The sequence below is a fragment of the Ruditapes philippinarum genome, unplaced genomic scaffold (genome assembly GCF_026571515.1).
Source record: "Ruditapes philippinarum isolate M1 unplaced genomic scaffold, ASM2657151v2 ctg3574_1_1_1_1, whole genome shotgun sequence".
Taxonomy (NCBI): domain Eukaryota; kingdom Metazoa; phylum Mollusca; class Bivalvia; order Venerida; family Veneridae; genus Ruditapes; species Ruditapes philippinarum.
Window position 1 is genome coordinate 244,278 of NW_026857614.1, and position 12,671 is coordinate 256,948.

A 12,671-nucleotide genomic window follows, 5' to 3' on the forward strand; every position below is an offset into this window, starting at 1 on the left:
TACAGATCCCTGTCCTTAATTAAATGACTGAAGATCAATGCACCTCCTTAAAGAAGTAATAGCAATCATAACAAGAACGTGTTTGTTAAACACAAATGCCCCTGGCCCAGATTCTTGTCAGTATCTATAATTCAAAAATGTTTACCCTTTCACTCAGTTAAGCACGGACACTTGAAATACTGTTATATAACTTGACAGAGTCATGGAGTTTTGTAATTGTGAAAAATATAAGTTGACAAGTTATTGCTATGACTTGTGATGAAGTTGAAAAATATTCAACTTTATCAATATCTTTACATGTAAATACAAGATTTTAACTTCAACCGAGCAACCCCAATCTCCATCTGAACTAAAACGACCACCTTAGGTATGTTCCTTGTAAATATCAGACATCAGACATTAGTAAAGAAATCAAAGGCTGTATAAAAAGTGTAAACAGATCTATTGTCATTACAAGTGCCATTGACTTTGTGACTCCCAGCACTGGACTATCCAAGGTAGGTTCCTTTGAAATATAAAAAAACTTACTTCAGAATGACCTCTTGCTCAATCCAAAAACTATGCAAGATATCTTCATACCAAACATCTGTCAATAAATAAATGTTACCGGTATTTGGGCAAAAGTGTAAAATTCTATTTCAGCACTGGTGACCTAGACCCAAGTGACCTATTACTCAATCCAAGAGTGCAAGTTATCATCCTTTCAAATATGAAAATATCAGTCAAAAAAGGCTGTTTTAACAAATGTATAGAAATCTATTATTGGTGTTCTTGACCTTGACCTACTGACCCCTTATTAAATCGAAAGGAAGAATGCAAGTTGACTTCCAACCAAATGTGAAATACATCTGTCAATAAATATAGGCTATATTTGCAAACAAATCTATTTTTAGCAATTATGACATTGATCCTACTGACCTCTAACTAAATCCAAAGGAAAAAGACCATGCAAGTTATCATCCTACCAAATATAATAAAAAAAATCAGTCAAAAGGTAAAGGCTGTATAAGCAAACATGTAGAAATCTATTTTTAGCATCCTTACTTTGACACACTGACCCCTACCTCAATCAAAAGGAAGAGTAAAAGGTAAGTTATCTTCCTATCAAATAAGAAATACATGTGTAAATAAATAACCGTTGTACAGGGAAATGTGTAAAAATCTTTTTTTAGCACTGGTGACCATGACCAAACTGACCCCTAACTACATTCAAAGGAAAATACCATGTAAGTTATATTCCTACCAAACGAAATACATTTGTCAATAAATACAGGTTGTTTGAGTTAAAGTGTAAACATCTATTTTTAAAACTGGTGACCTTGACCCAACTAACCCCTTTCTCCATCCGAAAAATACCCAATTTTATGCTCCTTCCAAATATAAGAGACATTTGTCAATAGAATAAGGTTAAATCGCCTGTAAAAAAAAGTAATAATCTATTGACATTGGTCACCTTGACCTTTTCCAAATAATCCCTAATTAAACCTAAAGGAGAGGACGTTCCTTAGCAATTTGTATTAAACATGAATGACATCAACTAAAAAATAAAGGGTGTATGAGCAAAAATGTTTAAAATTTGTTTATTTTACACCAGGAGATCCCTTACTCCATAAAAAATTAATGTACCACTTCAGGTATCCACCTACCAAATATCAAAGCTAAAATCAAAATAATGAAAGAGATATTTAAAATGAATCCAATTTGCCAGAATAGGTTAACCATATAAGGCCCTATTTTCGAAGAGATAAAAACGGAAATAACTGGGGAAAATGAGTGGCACAGTTATATAACTTGGCAACATCATGTACTTTGTTTAGAAAAGTAAGTGTGGTAATTATTACGCCATAAGAAGGGATAGAACTTAAGATATATCCAACTTGCCGTTTAAAGTTAACCAATTATTCATTTTCTAAGTGCTGAAAAGAGCAATAACTTGGTAAAATGAAATGAAAGCCATAGTTATGTCACTTGCCTAGATCATGTACTATGTGTTGATAAGTAAGTGTGAAATGTATGAAGCCATAGTATATGTAGAACTTGAGAAATATCCATCTTGCCGTTTAAGAATCCTTGTATGGACAGACGAACGTGCGGGAGCTTCTATTACTATATGCCCGGATGCATAAAAACAGTTTCCAATGTTATAATTTATAAAAGCCTTATTCAAATATTCAAAAATGTTTGTTTTGTTAGGCTTCTAAAACCTTTATTAGATATACTCGGGAACTAATTTAATTTTTGGTTGTCTAAAATTGAACACCCCTTTTAAAAGATGGTTTTGATAAGGATGTTGACCCATTTTATGATTATAAATACAGGGTAGAACATGCCCGGGGGCATAAAAACAGTTTCCAATGTTATAATTTATAAAACCTTTATTCAAACATTCAAAAATATTTGTTTTGTTAGGCTTCTAAAACCTTTATTAGATCTACTCCGGAACTATAATTTAATTTTTGGTGGTCTTAGATTAAACAACCCTTTTAAAGGCTGGTTTTCATAAGGATGTTGACCAACTTTATGGTTATAACTACAGGGTAGAACCGCATGGATCTATACCCATAACTAGTATTATATTCTAGAATTTTACTGAAAGGACAATAAAATCTGCAATCTATATTATAGTTGCGCTATAGGGATTTATTTGCCTTGTGTTACACCAGCTTCTGTACAATTTGAATTTGCTGACATAATCTTTACGATTTCTTGTTCGCCAAGCGGCCATAAGTACTTTCTTTAGACTGTTAAGAAAAGCCAATCTTATTGAAACGTCTAAGGACATGAGCCAGACTGCCAGACTGAAGATTTTCGGATTGTAGAATTCGCGTTTTTGGTTGTAACAAACGTTTCGGAAAAAGTTGTAACCTGAGTGGTTTGGCTATTGCTAAATCCAACAAATACGGATACCATTGTATCTTGATTTTTACAAAATGTTTCAGGTATAAAATAACTGCCTTCATTTCCAACAAATAAATATGGTGTCTTGATTGTTTCCTGGTCAACACATTGTCTCTTCTCTTCTGTAGAGTGGTCCAGTGTAGTGAATTTACCATCTCTGTGACACTGCTCTGGCGTGAGTAGTCGTTCTTGACAAACCGTGCTGCTCTTCTTTGTACAATCTCTAGTTGGTTGATGTGGCCGTCAGCAGCAGGTGACCATACAGGGGAGACATACTTGGCGGTACGTAGGTGTTGTAGGCTTTGGCTTTGGCATCTGGTGGGCTTGACCGGATGTTTCGGCGCAGGAAAGCTAGGGTTGAGTTGGCTTTTTTCGTTATATTGTCGATGTGGCATTTCCAAGATAGGTCTGGTGTGATGGTGACTCCAAGGTACTTGGCCTGGTTGGTTACGTTGAGGGTTGTCTGGTGTATTGTGTATGGGAAGATAATGGGGTTCCTCTTGGTGGTAATTCGGATGACCTCACATTTGGCTGGATGTTGCCACCAGACTAGATGATATTTGACATGTGATGTAAGTGGGTTTTGGAAATTTGAAGGTTGCCTGGAACATTTTCAAATTTGACTTGTTGGGCTTTCTTAAGGGATTCTTTATTTTTATAATTTTGTACTGCAGGTCTCAAAAAAAAGAGATTTAATAAAACTGGACGCATGTATGAACGGGCATTTGGCATCCATGCTATACAAGAAGCCATCAACCCTAATAAATGCAAAAATCTCTTGCTTTTGTATGATCTTTCAGATGTTTTGGTAGCTGTAATGCTTGGCCGAGTTTGAACCATGCTCTTTTGTAAATTAACGTCGGTTGAGGACTAGATTTAACTAAATTTATCATAAAACCTAGTGATATCAATAGACATTTGCTTTGATGGAGATCTATTTATATTTTTTCTCTTTCTTGGTTCCAACTCAACCAATCGTAAAGATACACAGCTAACCGAATGTGCATTGCTGCAACAACACTGACCATTTTTGTGAATACTAATACTAGTTGGTCCAAAGCATATTACCTTTCATTGGCAACACTGATCTTTAAAACAAAATCTCATATATTTTCTGCGAGGTGAAAAGATTAGTATGTGTATATAATTAGATATGCATCGATCATAATTATATGGACACTTTTAAATCGTTTGGTTTTGTCACACTTAATACTTTTGCAACTGTATCCATTTTGAAATGCATTATGCAGATATATTGATTGAGTGGATTTAAATTCATGACTGGCCGCATTTTTGACCACTAAAAATAAGGTACTGTAAAAACCGTGATGTTTCCGATTAGTTTGTACAATTTAAAGCATCTTTTTTGGTACTTATTTAGAGCATCTTTTACCAATCTGAGTGAATTTCTTCGAAAAACTTAATTTTCGTTTTTCTTTGGAATAGTCATTTTGATCATGCATGAAAACTTGATTTTTTGAATAAATTTCAGCTTGTACCCCTTTTTCATTATTTGATAAAATCCATTGATCTGAAGTTATCTTTCGTCATGCTGACTGAAATTATCTGAGTCGACCCCATACAGGGATACAAGATTTTTCATTACCGTGCCACTTTTTTTGGGATACGAAAAGTTGGGAGAGCAGTATCCCTATCCTTGCCCTTTGTAGATATGTCCGTGTTGTATCTGTAGCAAGCTGGATTGTAGACCGACTTGGTGTTCTTTCCCCAAAAAACTGTCAGATCTGTATTGAGAACTAATATATGACTTTGCAGTTCATATCTAGATTGTTCACTGTTGCTATGATCCATAAACTTTGTATTAGAAACAACAGGTAATTTCCGTTTAGGAGCTCGCTTTTCAAAACATTCTGCAATTAAATCAGAAAATTGATTTTTTTGCTCTTTCCTAGCTTTCAATTTGTTTGTCAGCGCTTTACCAAATATTGCATCAACTGATAAAGGTAAAAACATAATCTTCGTATGTACGTCTGTTAAAGTGTTGAGACCTGTATTTGATACAGCTGCTTTCCTTCTAATCATATGATTGAAAGAACCTGTTCTATCTGCTTGATCCAATACCTTATTCGAAATAACAAACAAATCTCTATTATTTTTGAACTGCAAGATCAAAATAACAATCTTCGTCTTGTAATAATTTAAGTAAGGCTCCTAAACCCTGCTGTATATAACATGTAGAAATAATGTTCATTCAGTATGTTAACATGCCCTGGTAACCTAAAGATTCAATAGTTTTAAAAAACTGAGTAAAAAGATAGTAAGTTTTAACCCAAGGCTTAAAAAAACTATGTCTCTTCTGTAACATAGCCTCTAAAATGTCATCTACACACGAACTTGCAACATAGAAGCACTTTAATCATTCACTGGAAAACATGTCCTGTAACTTGTAACTCATTCAGGTGCACGCCAGATTTGTTACAAAATACTTATTTGAGATTCATCAAGAATCAAACCTTTATCAGAACAAGGAGCATTTTCTGAAAGTTCATCACCAAATGACTCACCGAACATTTTGGCTCTCTCCGGGCTTTAGAATCTTTGATATTCGTATTATTTGTCCTCATCAGAATCGTTAGAAAGTGAAGAATGTTTTGAACGAGTGTCAAAATGAGCATTACTATTTTTCAAACTATATTAATACATCACGGATATGAATAGATAGAACATCATGTTCGGTATAGAGTTCTTGAACTCAATGACTTCACTTTTCAAAAACTAATTATGCGGTCTTACGCTCGCCTCTGTGGAGCAGTGATCTCGGGAAATTGACAGTAGACTTAGCTCTGTTTCGTGGCGGAAATACCCACGTATGCATGTCCGTCTTGAAAAACGAGCTCTCGGGTGTGACAAAATCACCCGTTATGCTTATCAGACTGTGTCAATTTTCCAAAATCTTTATTATAATATGCGAAAGAGTACAACTCATATTCGGCTCCATGCCGGAAATGCGTTTAATCTAGCTCCTTCAAGTTCAATTTTTAAAGCACGTGGTTAAGAAACTAGAACTTTTCCCTTTATCATTTTAGATAAATTCAATTCCCTCACTCCTGTTCGGACACGGCGTCCGTATTCAACACTGGCAGAATATCATCTGCTGTCTTTTGCGCCTTGGTTAAAACTTCCAAACATGAAAGAACAAATAAAACTAAAAAAATAATCAACAAAAAGTAACACTTGACCGGTACGTTGCAAAAGTAAAACTGATTATTCAGTAGAGGTAACACCGGTTGGTCGCGTGGTGATCATTATCATGTAGAAACTTATTGAGACACTTTGTTTTTATTTTAAGAAGTGTTTTGCGAGTCACGCCGGTAGTCAAAGACAGTATACTTATAGTATAGTTTGGTAAAGATAACTGAATGAAATTTAATTCATTATTGTAATCCGTCTAGTCTTGTTTTATTTTTCAGAGACCATCTGAGAATCGACAGTTCTTTACTTATCTGAAAAAAATTAGTATTGTACTCAATATTAAATAATAAACCTCAAAATATGAAAATGTGTAATTATTTCGATTTAAAAAAAAAAAATAGCATAAAGTTCTAGTCCAACAATGTAACTTATATATTTACAATAAATTTTTAAAAATACAATTTTAAAGCAAAGTAACTTTTTTCTTTTTAAAAATTTAAAACGATAATGATTTTAGAATTTCGTTTCGTATTATACTATTCAAGCTATAAAAAATAGCAAATCCAACGTTCAAAGAACTACAAGAAAAGAGCTTTAAGCTTTAATGAATAATGAAAAGATCTCTAAACTTAACCGACTATAAAAACAGAGTTCCCAGCTGAACGACCAGATGAATAGTGTTTATAACTTAACGACAAGAAGAAAAGAACGCAAAGCCTATAACGACTATAAGAAAAAAAGTTCTTAGTTTAACGATCAGATGAGTAGAGCTTTAAGCTTAACGACTAGAATAATATAGCTTGAAGCTTTACGGCTATAAGAATAAAGTTATAAGCTTTATGACTAAAATATAGAGCATAAATCTTAAAAACTGTAGGAATAGAGCACTTTTATAATAGAAACAAGTAGAAAAATAGAGCTCCAAGCTTATCGACTATAAGAATATGGGGATCTAAGCTTAATTATAAGAAGAATGAAGCAATAAGCTTTGCGACTAGAAGAAGAGAGCTCTTAGCTTACCGTCAAGAAAAATTACTTAGCTGAACTATTTGAGCAATAGATCTCTAAGCTTATCGACCAAACGATTCACTAGATAAATCGTCTTAACGCAAATGAAAACGATTTTTTAAATTATTACCTACGGACTATACCTCATATTCAGTAAACAAAATAGAAACTCTTGTTAGTGCTATGTGTGCGTTCGTTTGAGTTCGTAAATGCATTTTAAGATAAGTGCTTGAGTTATATCGACATTGCTAAATTCGTATCTCGATTTATTGGATAAAAGATCCAAGCCGCAACGCCCCCACAATTTTTTCTGGCATCACCTTATTGTTAACAGGGGAATAGATTTGTTAAAAGTGATGTGCAGGTCAAATTCTAATTTAGGTTAGAATTCAATCATGAAGGTAGTCATGTTGACTCAATAAATGATCTTTTTAAATGATTTTATTTCATATTTTATTTTATTAAAAGCATAATTTTACATTATATTTAATTCATTTCTTTTTTGTTACACGATGAATAATTTAGTAAGACACGTCGAGGTAATTAGGATAGGTTTTGCTTTCAAATTTTCATTGTTTGTCAGTCATTTCTTTAAAGTTTTGATGCTACCATATAGCACTGTATTACAATTACATGCAACTAAAGCAGTGCATAAACGACACGGAATTGCAAGATATGCACACACTTGTATCAGTTTTTTAGTTTAGTTGGACACGAAATAACTTGGGATACTGTACTATATATTTTTAACTTATATATCTTTACGTAGCACAGGTACAATTAGTTATTATATAAAGGTATATGTTATATAGTTTATTAATAAAACAAATAAGACAATATATTTTTCAACTTTACGCACATTTACTATTATAATTCGATTCATTTATGACCTATATCACCTTTTAAGTCGATTGTTGAAAAATCTGGTGTACACTTTACATTGAAACGTCACGCTCACATCTCATAGACAAACAGTACTATATTCATCTGTAAAGGAACTATTTATATTATGGAATATTTACTATTTGTAAAGGTAAGATTTTTGTTTTTATAATTAGAAGCATGTTAATTCGGTGTTTCACGTATTCAATATATTGTACAATTTATTAGATCTAGGTCAATTTTAATTCAGTTTATGTTACGAGTATCAGTCTAATTAACTACATATGTACTGTGTTTTTGGATATTGCGAGCATGCGTGTAATTAGACTCCCAATTATTCTCAGTCTCCATTTGTTAATATCAGACCATTATCACAGGATTGTTTAAACCAAAGTTATGATTATTTTTATATGTACATGTAATCTTGTTTACGCAAATATTATAGATACTAGACCACGAGACGAATTTGTAGACAATATAGTCTTTTAATTATATGATATATATATGGAAGACCACTGGCTGACAATTATTTATCATATTTAAATAATTGGTTAAACGGTTATCAGATTTTAAGCTTCTGTCCGATTAACGCGTTCTGTAGTATGTCTTTATTTATCGGATGTAAACGGAAATACCCGATAGTTATGACAATGTTAAATTATTCTAGATTATATTACATTTATAATATATTAGAATCCAGGATTTATGTAAATCTAGATGAACTAACATTCTCGCTTCTTGTGTAAGAACATGCGCACTAAAATTAATTTTCTGTTCTGCGGCTAAAAATTATCCACTCGTTCATAGTGACATTATGAGGTTTATTGGAATGTTCATTATTTATTGCCATGCCTTTAACAGGTGCAAGACAACATTATTTATCTCTAATAGTATGTGATTTAGTTGATTAAATTGGCGACTCATCATATCGATGAAATGGAAAGGAAAATTAACAGAAGAAATATATTTGGACCACTCGAACAATGATAGATTACTCAGTCTGCCAAGACATTTACACTCTTTTGCAAGTCCACAAGAGATGATTATGTGATCCTGTGAACATTCCATCAAAAAATGTGGACAACAGGGTGCCACCGTCACCGGTTCTTGTATAACCAACTGGGTCAAGTATTGGGTGGTTTTACCAGTATCAGTTGGACGTCTCAATAAAGCGGAGTTATTGTTAAAGATTGATAAAGCGTTTTTGGGTACCAGCTTCAAGTATAGTGGGCAGAGGACAAATTCTCAATAACTATTGTCGGAGGTAAAATTCTCGGATGGTGCCATAGTTTCACTATAATCAATTGTGGGTCCATTTTTTGTGAATCTGGTTAATGGCTCTTCACATTTTAAGGGTGAAATAACGATCTGAAAACATCTTTCATTAAATGGAAGTATGAATCAATTCTCGCGAAATACATACAACAACCAGGGAATGACAGCAATCTAACCATTAATAAACATACCGGTACAATGGAAGTGAGACTTTGACTTGAAGTTTTACATGGGTAGACAGGTGGGATGACATTGTGAATTAACCAGATATTATTCTTTGCTCCAACTTTTTTAACCCTTATGATTATTTTTTCAAAATTTGTTTCCATTTGCAAAAATCTAAATTTGACTCCATTTATATGGAATAATGTATCTATACCCCCTTGTCTTATTTAAAACTTACTGTCTCGTTTGATTTTGCTTATATGGAAACGATATTGTTTTTTTTTCCAAAGTTTATAGTAAACGAGTGACAGCTATTGGCACTTTTGAATTATTGTAATTAGACGACATTTAATAATTTTTATACTTGCATGATTGTTAAAAACAAGAAGTCAGAGAGTATTCTGAAAAAAAGGTTGACATTCTAAACTTACTCTTTCTCATTGAACTACTATTTTCTTAAAATTAAATACAATTCATCCTTTCAAAGTATGAATTTGGGAAATTGTGCTTACCTTTTTTCCATTATGACTCTTATTATGTGTACTTTTTATGTATTTGTAAAATGATTATGTACTTATAGTATATGTCTAGAGTAAAATATTATGTTCTGACAGAAAATGATATTATCATTATAATGTTATGATGGTGAGCGTAAAAAGAAAATAGAGAAACAGCTTTCACCTTGGCGAAAAATTAAGGACTGGAAACGAAAAGGTTAGATAGATCAAGATTAAATAATATTGTACTTGAAGGTACGGTTTATTGTGTCCGTGCGGGACGACTTAGGTCTCATATATTGGCGGAGATTGTATGAAACATGAATTAATGGCATGAAATGTAAATATGAAAGTTATAATAAGTAAGAAGTATTGCGGAAATGATGAAGTATTTTAAGGCAGCGAGAATAATTGATTCTTTCAAGCAGAATTGTTATTATAGATAGCTCATAAGAAATTTGATAATAACGGGCGACAAACAAACAAAGTTTTTTATTGCTTCTGCTTAGACAATATACTTTTGCTAAGTATGAGAGGAAAACGATAAGAGAAATAGTACATATGTGTCAAGATAAGAGAAAATGTACATATGTGTCATGATAAGAGAAAAAATACATATATGTCATGATAAGAGAAAAAGTACATATGTGTCAAGATAAGAGAAAAAGTACATATGTGTCAAGATAAGAGAAAAAGTAATATGTGTCAAGATAAGAGAAAAAGTACATATGTGTCACGCTAAGAGAAAAAGTACATATGTGTCATGATAAGAGAAATAGTACATATGTGTCATGATATTAGAGAAAAAGTATAGATGCTAAGAGAAAAAGTACATATGTGTCATGATAAGAGTGTTTACTGTTTCAGTTTCATGATGACCTTAAAGAAGAAATAGTGAACTTTAAACCTATCCAAGGTTCGAATGTAAGCGAGGCTCGAATCTTGATGATAGGACCGGTTGGTGCTGGAAAGTCTAGCTTCTTCAATACTATAGATTCAATTTACCGCGGCCGAATCACTCAGCGAGCTAGCAGCGGAAGTTCAGAGCACAGTCTCACCACTGCAGTACGTACCTATGATGAAATATTAAGTTCTGCACATACTACACATACTGCACATACAGGTTTTTTGTATTTTCTTTCTTTTTAAAAAAGCTCAACACCTACCGTTCTAAAATTAAACATCACATATTTGACAAATAACAATCATTTCTCTTCCAATAAAAGCAACAATGAAACAAAAAACCGATAGCAGACAATAAAGTGAAGAATTGATGACTTCACCATGATTTAGATAATGTAACCGGACTTTATATATTTCTTTCAGTTTGTTCCGTATTCTATCGAAATTAGTTCTGGGGCGACCTTGAACTTCCGGTTGTGTGATACACGTGGTCTAGAAGAATCTATGGGTATTGATGTACTGGAGGGTAACTATTTACTTGATGGAAACATACCGTACTACTACGAGGTATCATTCAATTTGTTTTTGAAAATTTATTAATTTTTTGAATCCACTATATTAGTCTGTATCTGAAAACATTAAAACATTACAGTGCAATAAGTAAATTTCAATTTATTATAGCCCATTTTACAAGTCCAACAACATTTCAAAAACGAATTATAAAAAAAAACATCAACAATAAAAAGAAAGAACGAAAAAACAACAACACCCCTCCAAAAATAATTTTTGTTACTTTTCAAATTAACATTTCATAACAATCTATCATAGCATATCTAATTTTAGTTTAACCCCACGAGACCAATCACTCCAGAATCGCCTGGGTTCAAAATCTGACCCTACTGGGAATGACAAAGTTCATTGTGCAGTGTTTGTAATTGACTCTACATCATTAGAGGTGTTGTCAACAAAAAATTGTTGAGAAAATGAAAGGACTACGGGGACTTATGAATCAAAAAGGTAGATTTTAAAGTTATCAAAATATGTAAGTTTTGTTAAAGTTGAGATTTTCATTATATTAAAGATTCTCTACTCGATTGCATTTGGCTGTTTTTACAATGCTATTGCATCGTTCATAGATCCCTGTTATGTTGGAAAGATTTATAAGTTCATTTGATGCATGTGAAATTCCAATCTTGGTTGTAGTAACATCTATTCTAATGTTTCCCATATATAAACCTTCAGGAATACCACAACTTATTCTCCTGACAAAGGTAGACAATCTCTGTGAGTACGTTGAGAAGGACGTGGCTCAGGTTTTCTACAGTACAAAAGTAAAAGAAGCTGTAGATAAAGCTTCACAACTACTGGGTCTCCCACGTGCTAACATACTTCCGGTGAAAAATTACGAAAACGAGACTGAGCTTGACGACAACGTTTTGATATACTTGCTCTGTTGGCTCTACGTAAAATGCTGCATTGTTCTGAAGATTTCATGCTGAACATGAAACACAGAGAGAAAGATGTTGAAGGGGAAATGGGAAAATTGAAACTTGAAAAGTGATTTTCAACGCTTATCATAGTATGTGAAACTTTACAAAAACGGAATTAAAAAGAATGCTATATTAATATACGCATTATGGAAAAATTCTTGTTGCATGTAAATAACTGAACGATAAGAAGAACTTCTTGAAACGCTGTACAATAGTGGAAATATATTACTAGTACTCGTTTTATGTAAACAATATTCACATGTACATGTATGCCCTGGCAACATATTTTTTGCACGTTTAAGCGTTATCACACACACACACACACACACACACGCACGCACGCACGCACGCACGCACGCACACACACACACAGGCGCGCGCCGCACACAAGAACGCACGC

At 33.1% G+C, this 12,671-nt stretch overlaps 2 protein-coding genes across 2 annotated transcripts; both read left to right on the forward strand.

The window, feature by feature from the left end:
* Positions 1–9,414: 9,414 nt before the first annotated feature.
* On the forward strand, positions 9,415–11,381 carry LOC132750327 (interferon-induced protein 44-like). The gene is made up of 3 exons (XM_060740285.1): positions 9,415–9,420; positions 10,746–10,943; positions 11,205–11,381. The coding sequence occupies exons 1-3, from the start codon at positions 9,415–9,417 to the stop codon at positions 11,379–11,381; spliced, it is 381 nt and encodes a 126-aa protein (XP_060596268.1).
* Positions 11,382–11,667: 286 nt separating this feature from the next.
* Positions 11,668–12,390, forward strand: LOC132750343 (interferon-induced protein 44-like). Its single transcript, XM_060740303.1, has 2 exons — positions 11,668–11,798; positions 12,024–12,390. The coding sequence occupies exons 1-2, from the start codon at positions 11,765–11,767 to the stop codon at positions 12,278–12,280; spliced, it is 291 nt and encodes a 96-aa protein (XP_060596286.1). The 5' UTR covers positions 11,668–11,764; the 3' UTR covers positions 12,281–12,390.
* The last annotated feature ends 281 nt before the right edge of the window (positions 12,391–12,671 follow it).

What these genes read in the sequence shown, in the direction of transcription:
- LOC132750327 (XM_060740285.1), top strand. An exon ending in AGCACAGTCTCACCACTGCA is followed by an intron (nt 10,944 to 11,204) that starts GTACGTACCTAT and finishes TATTTCTTTCAG; the next exon opens with TTTGTTCCGTATTCTATCGA.
- LOC132750343 (XM_060740303.1), top strand. Translation starts at nt 11,765, where the DNA reads ATGAAAGGACTACGGGGACTTATGAATCAAAAAG. An exon ending in GGGACTTATGAATCAAAAAG is followed by an intron (nt 11,799 to 12,023) that starts GTAGATTTTAAA and finishes ATAAACCTTCAG; the next exon opens with GAATACCACAACTTATTCTC.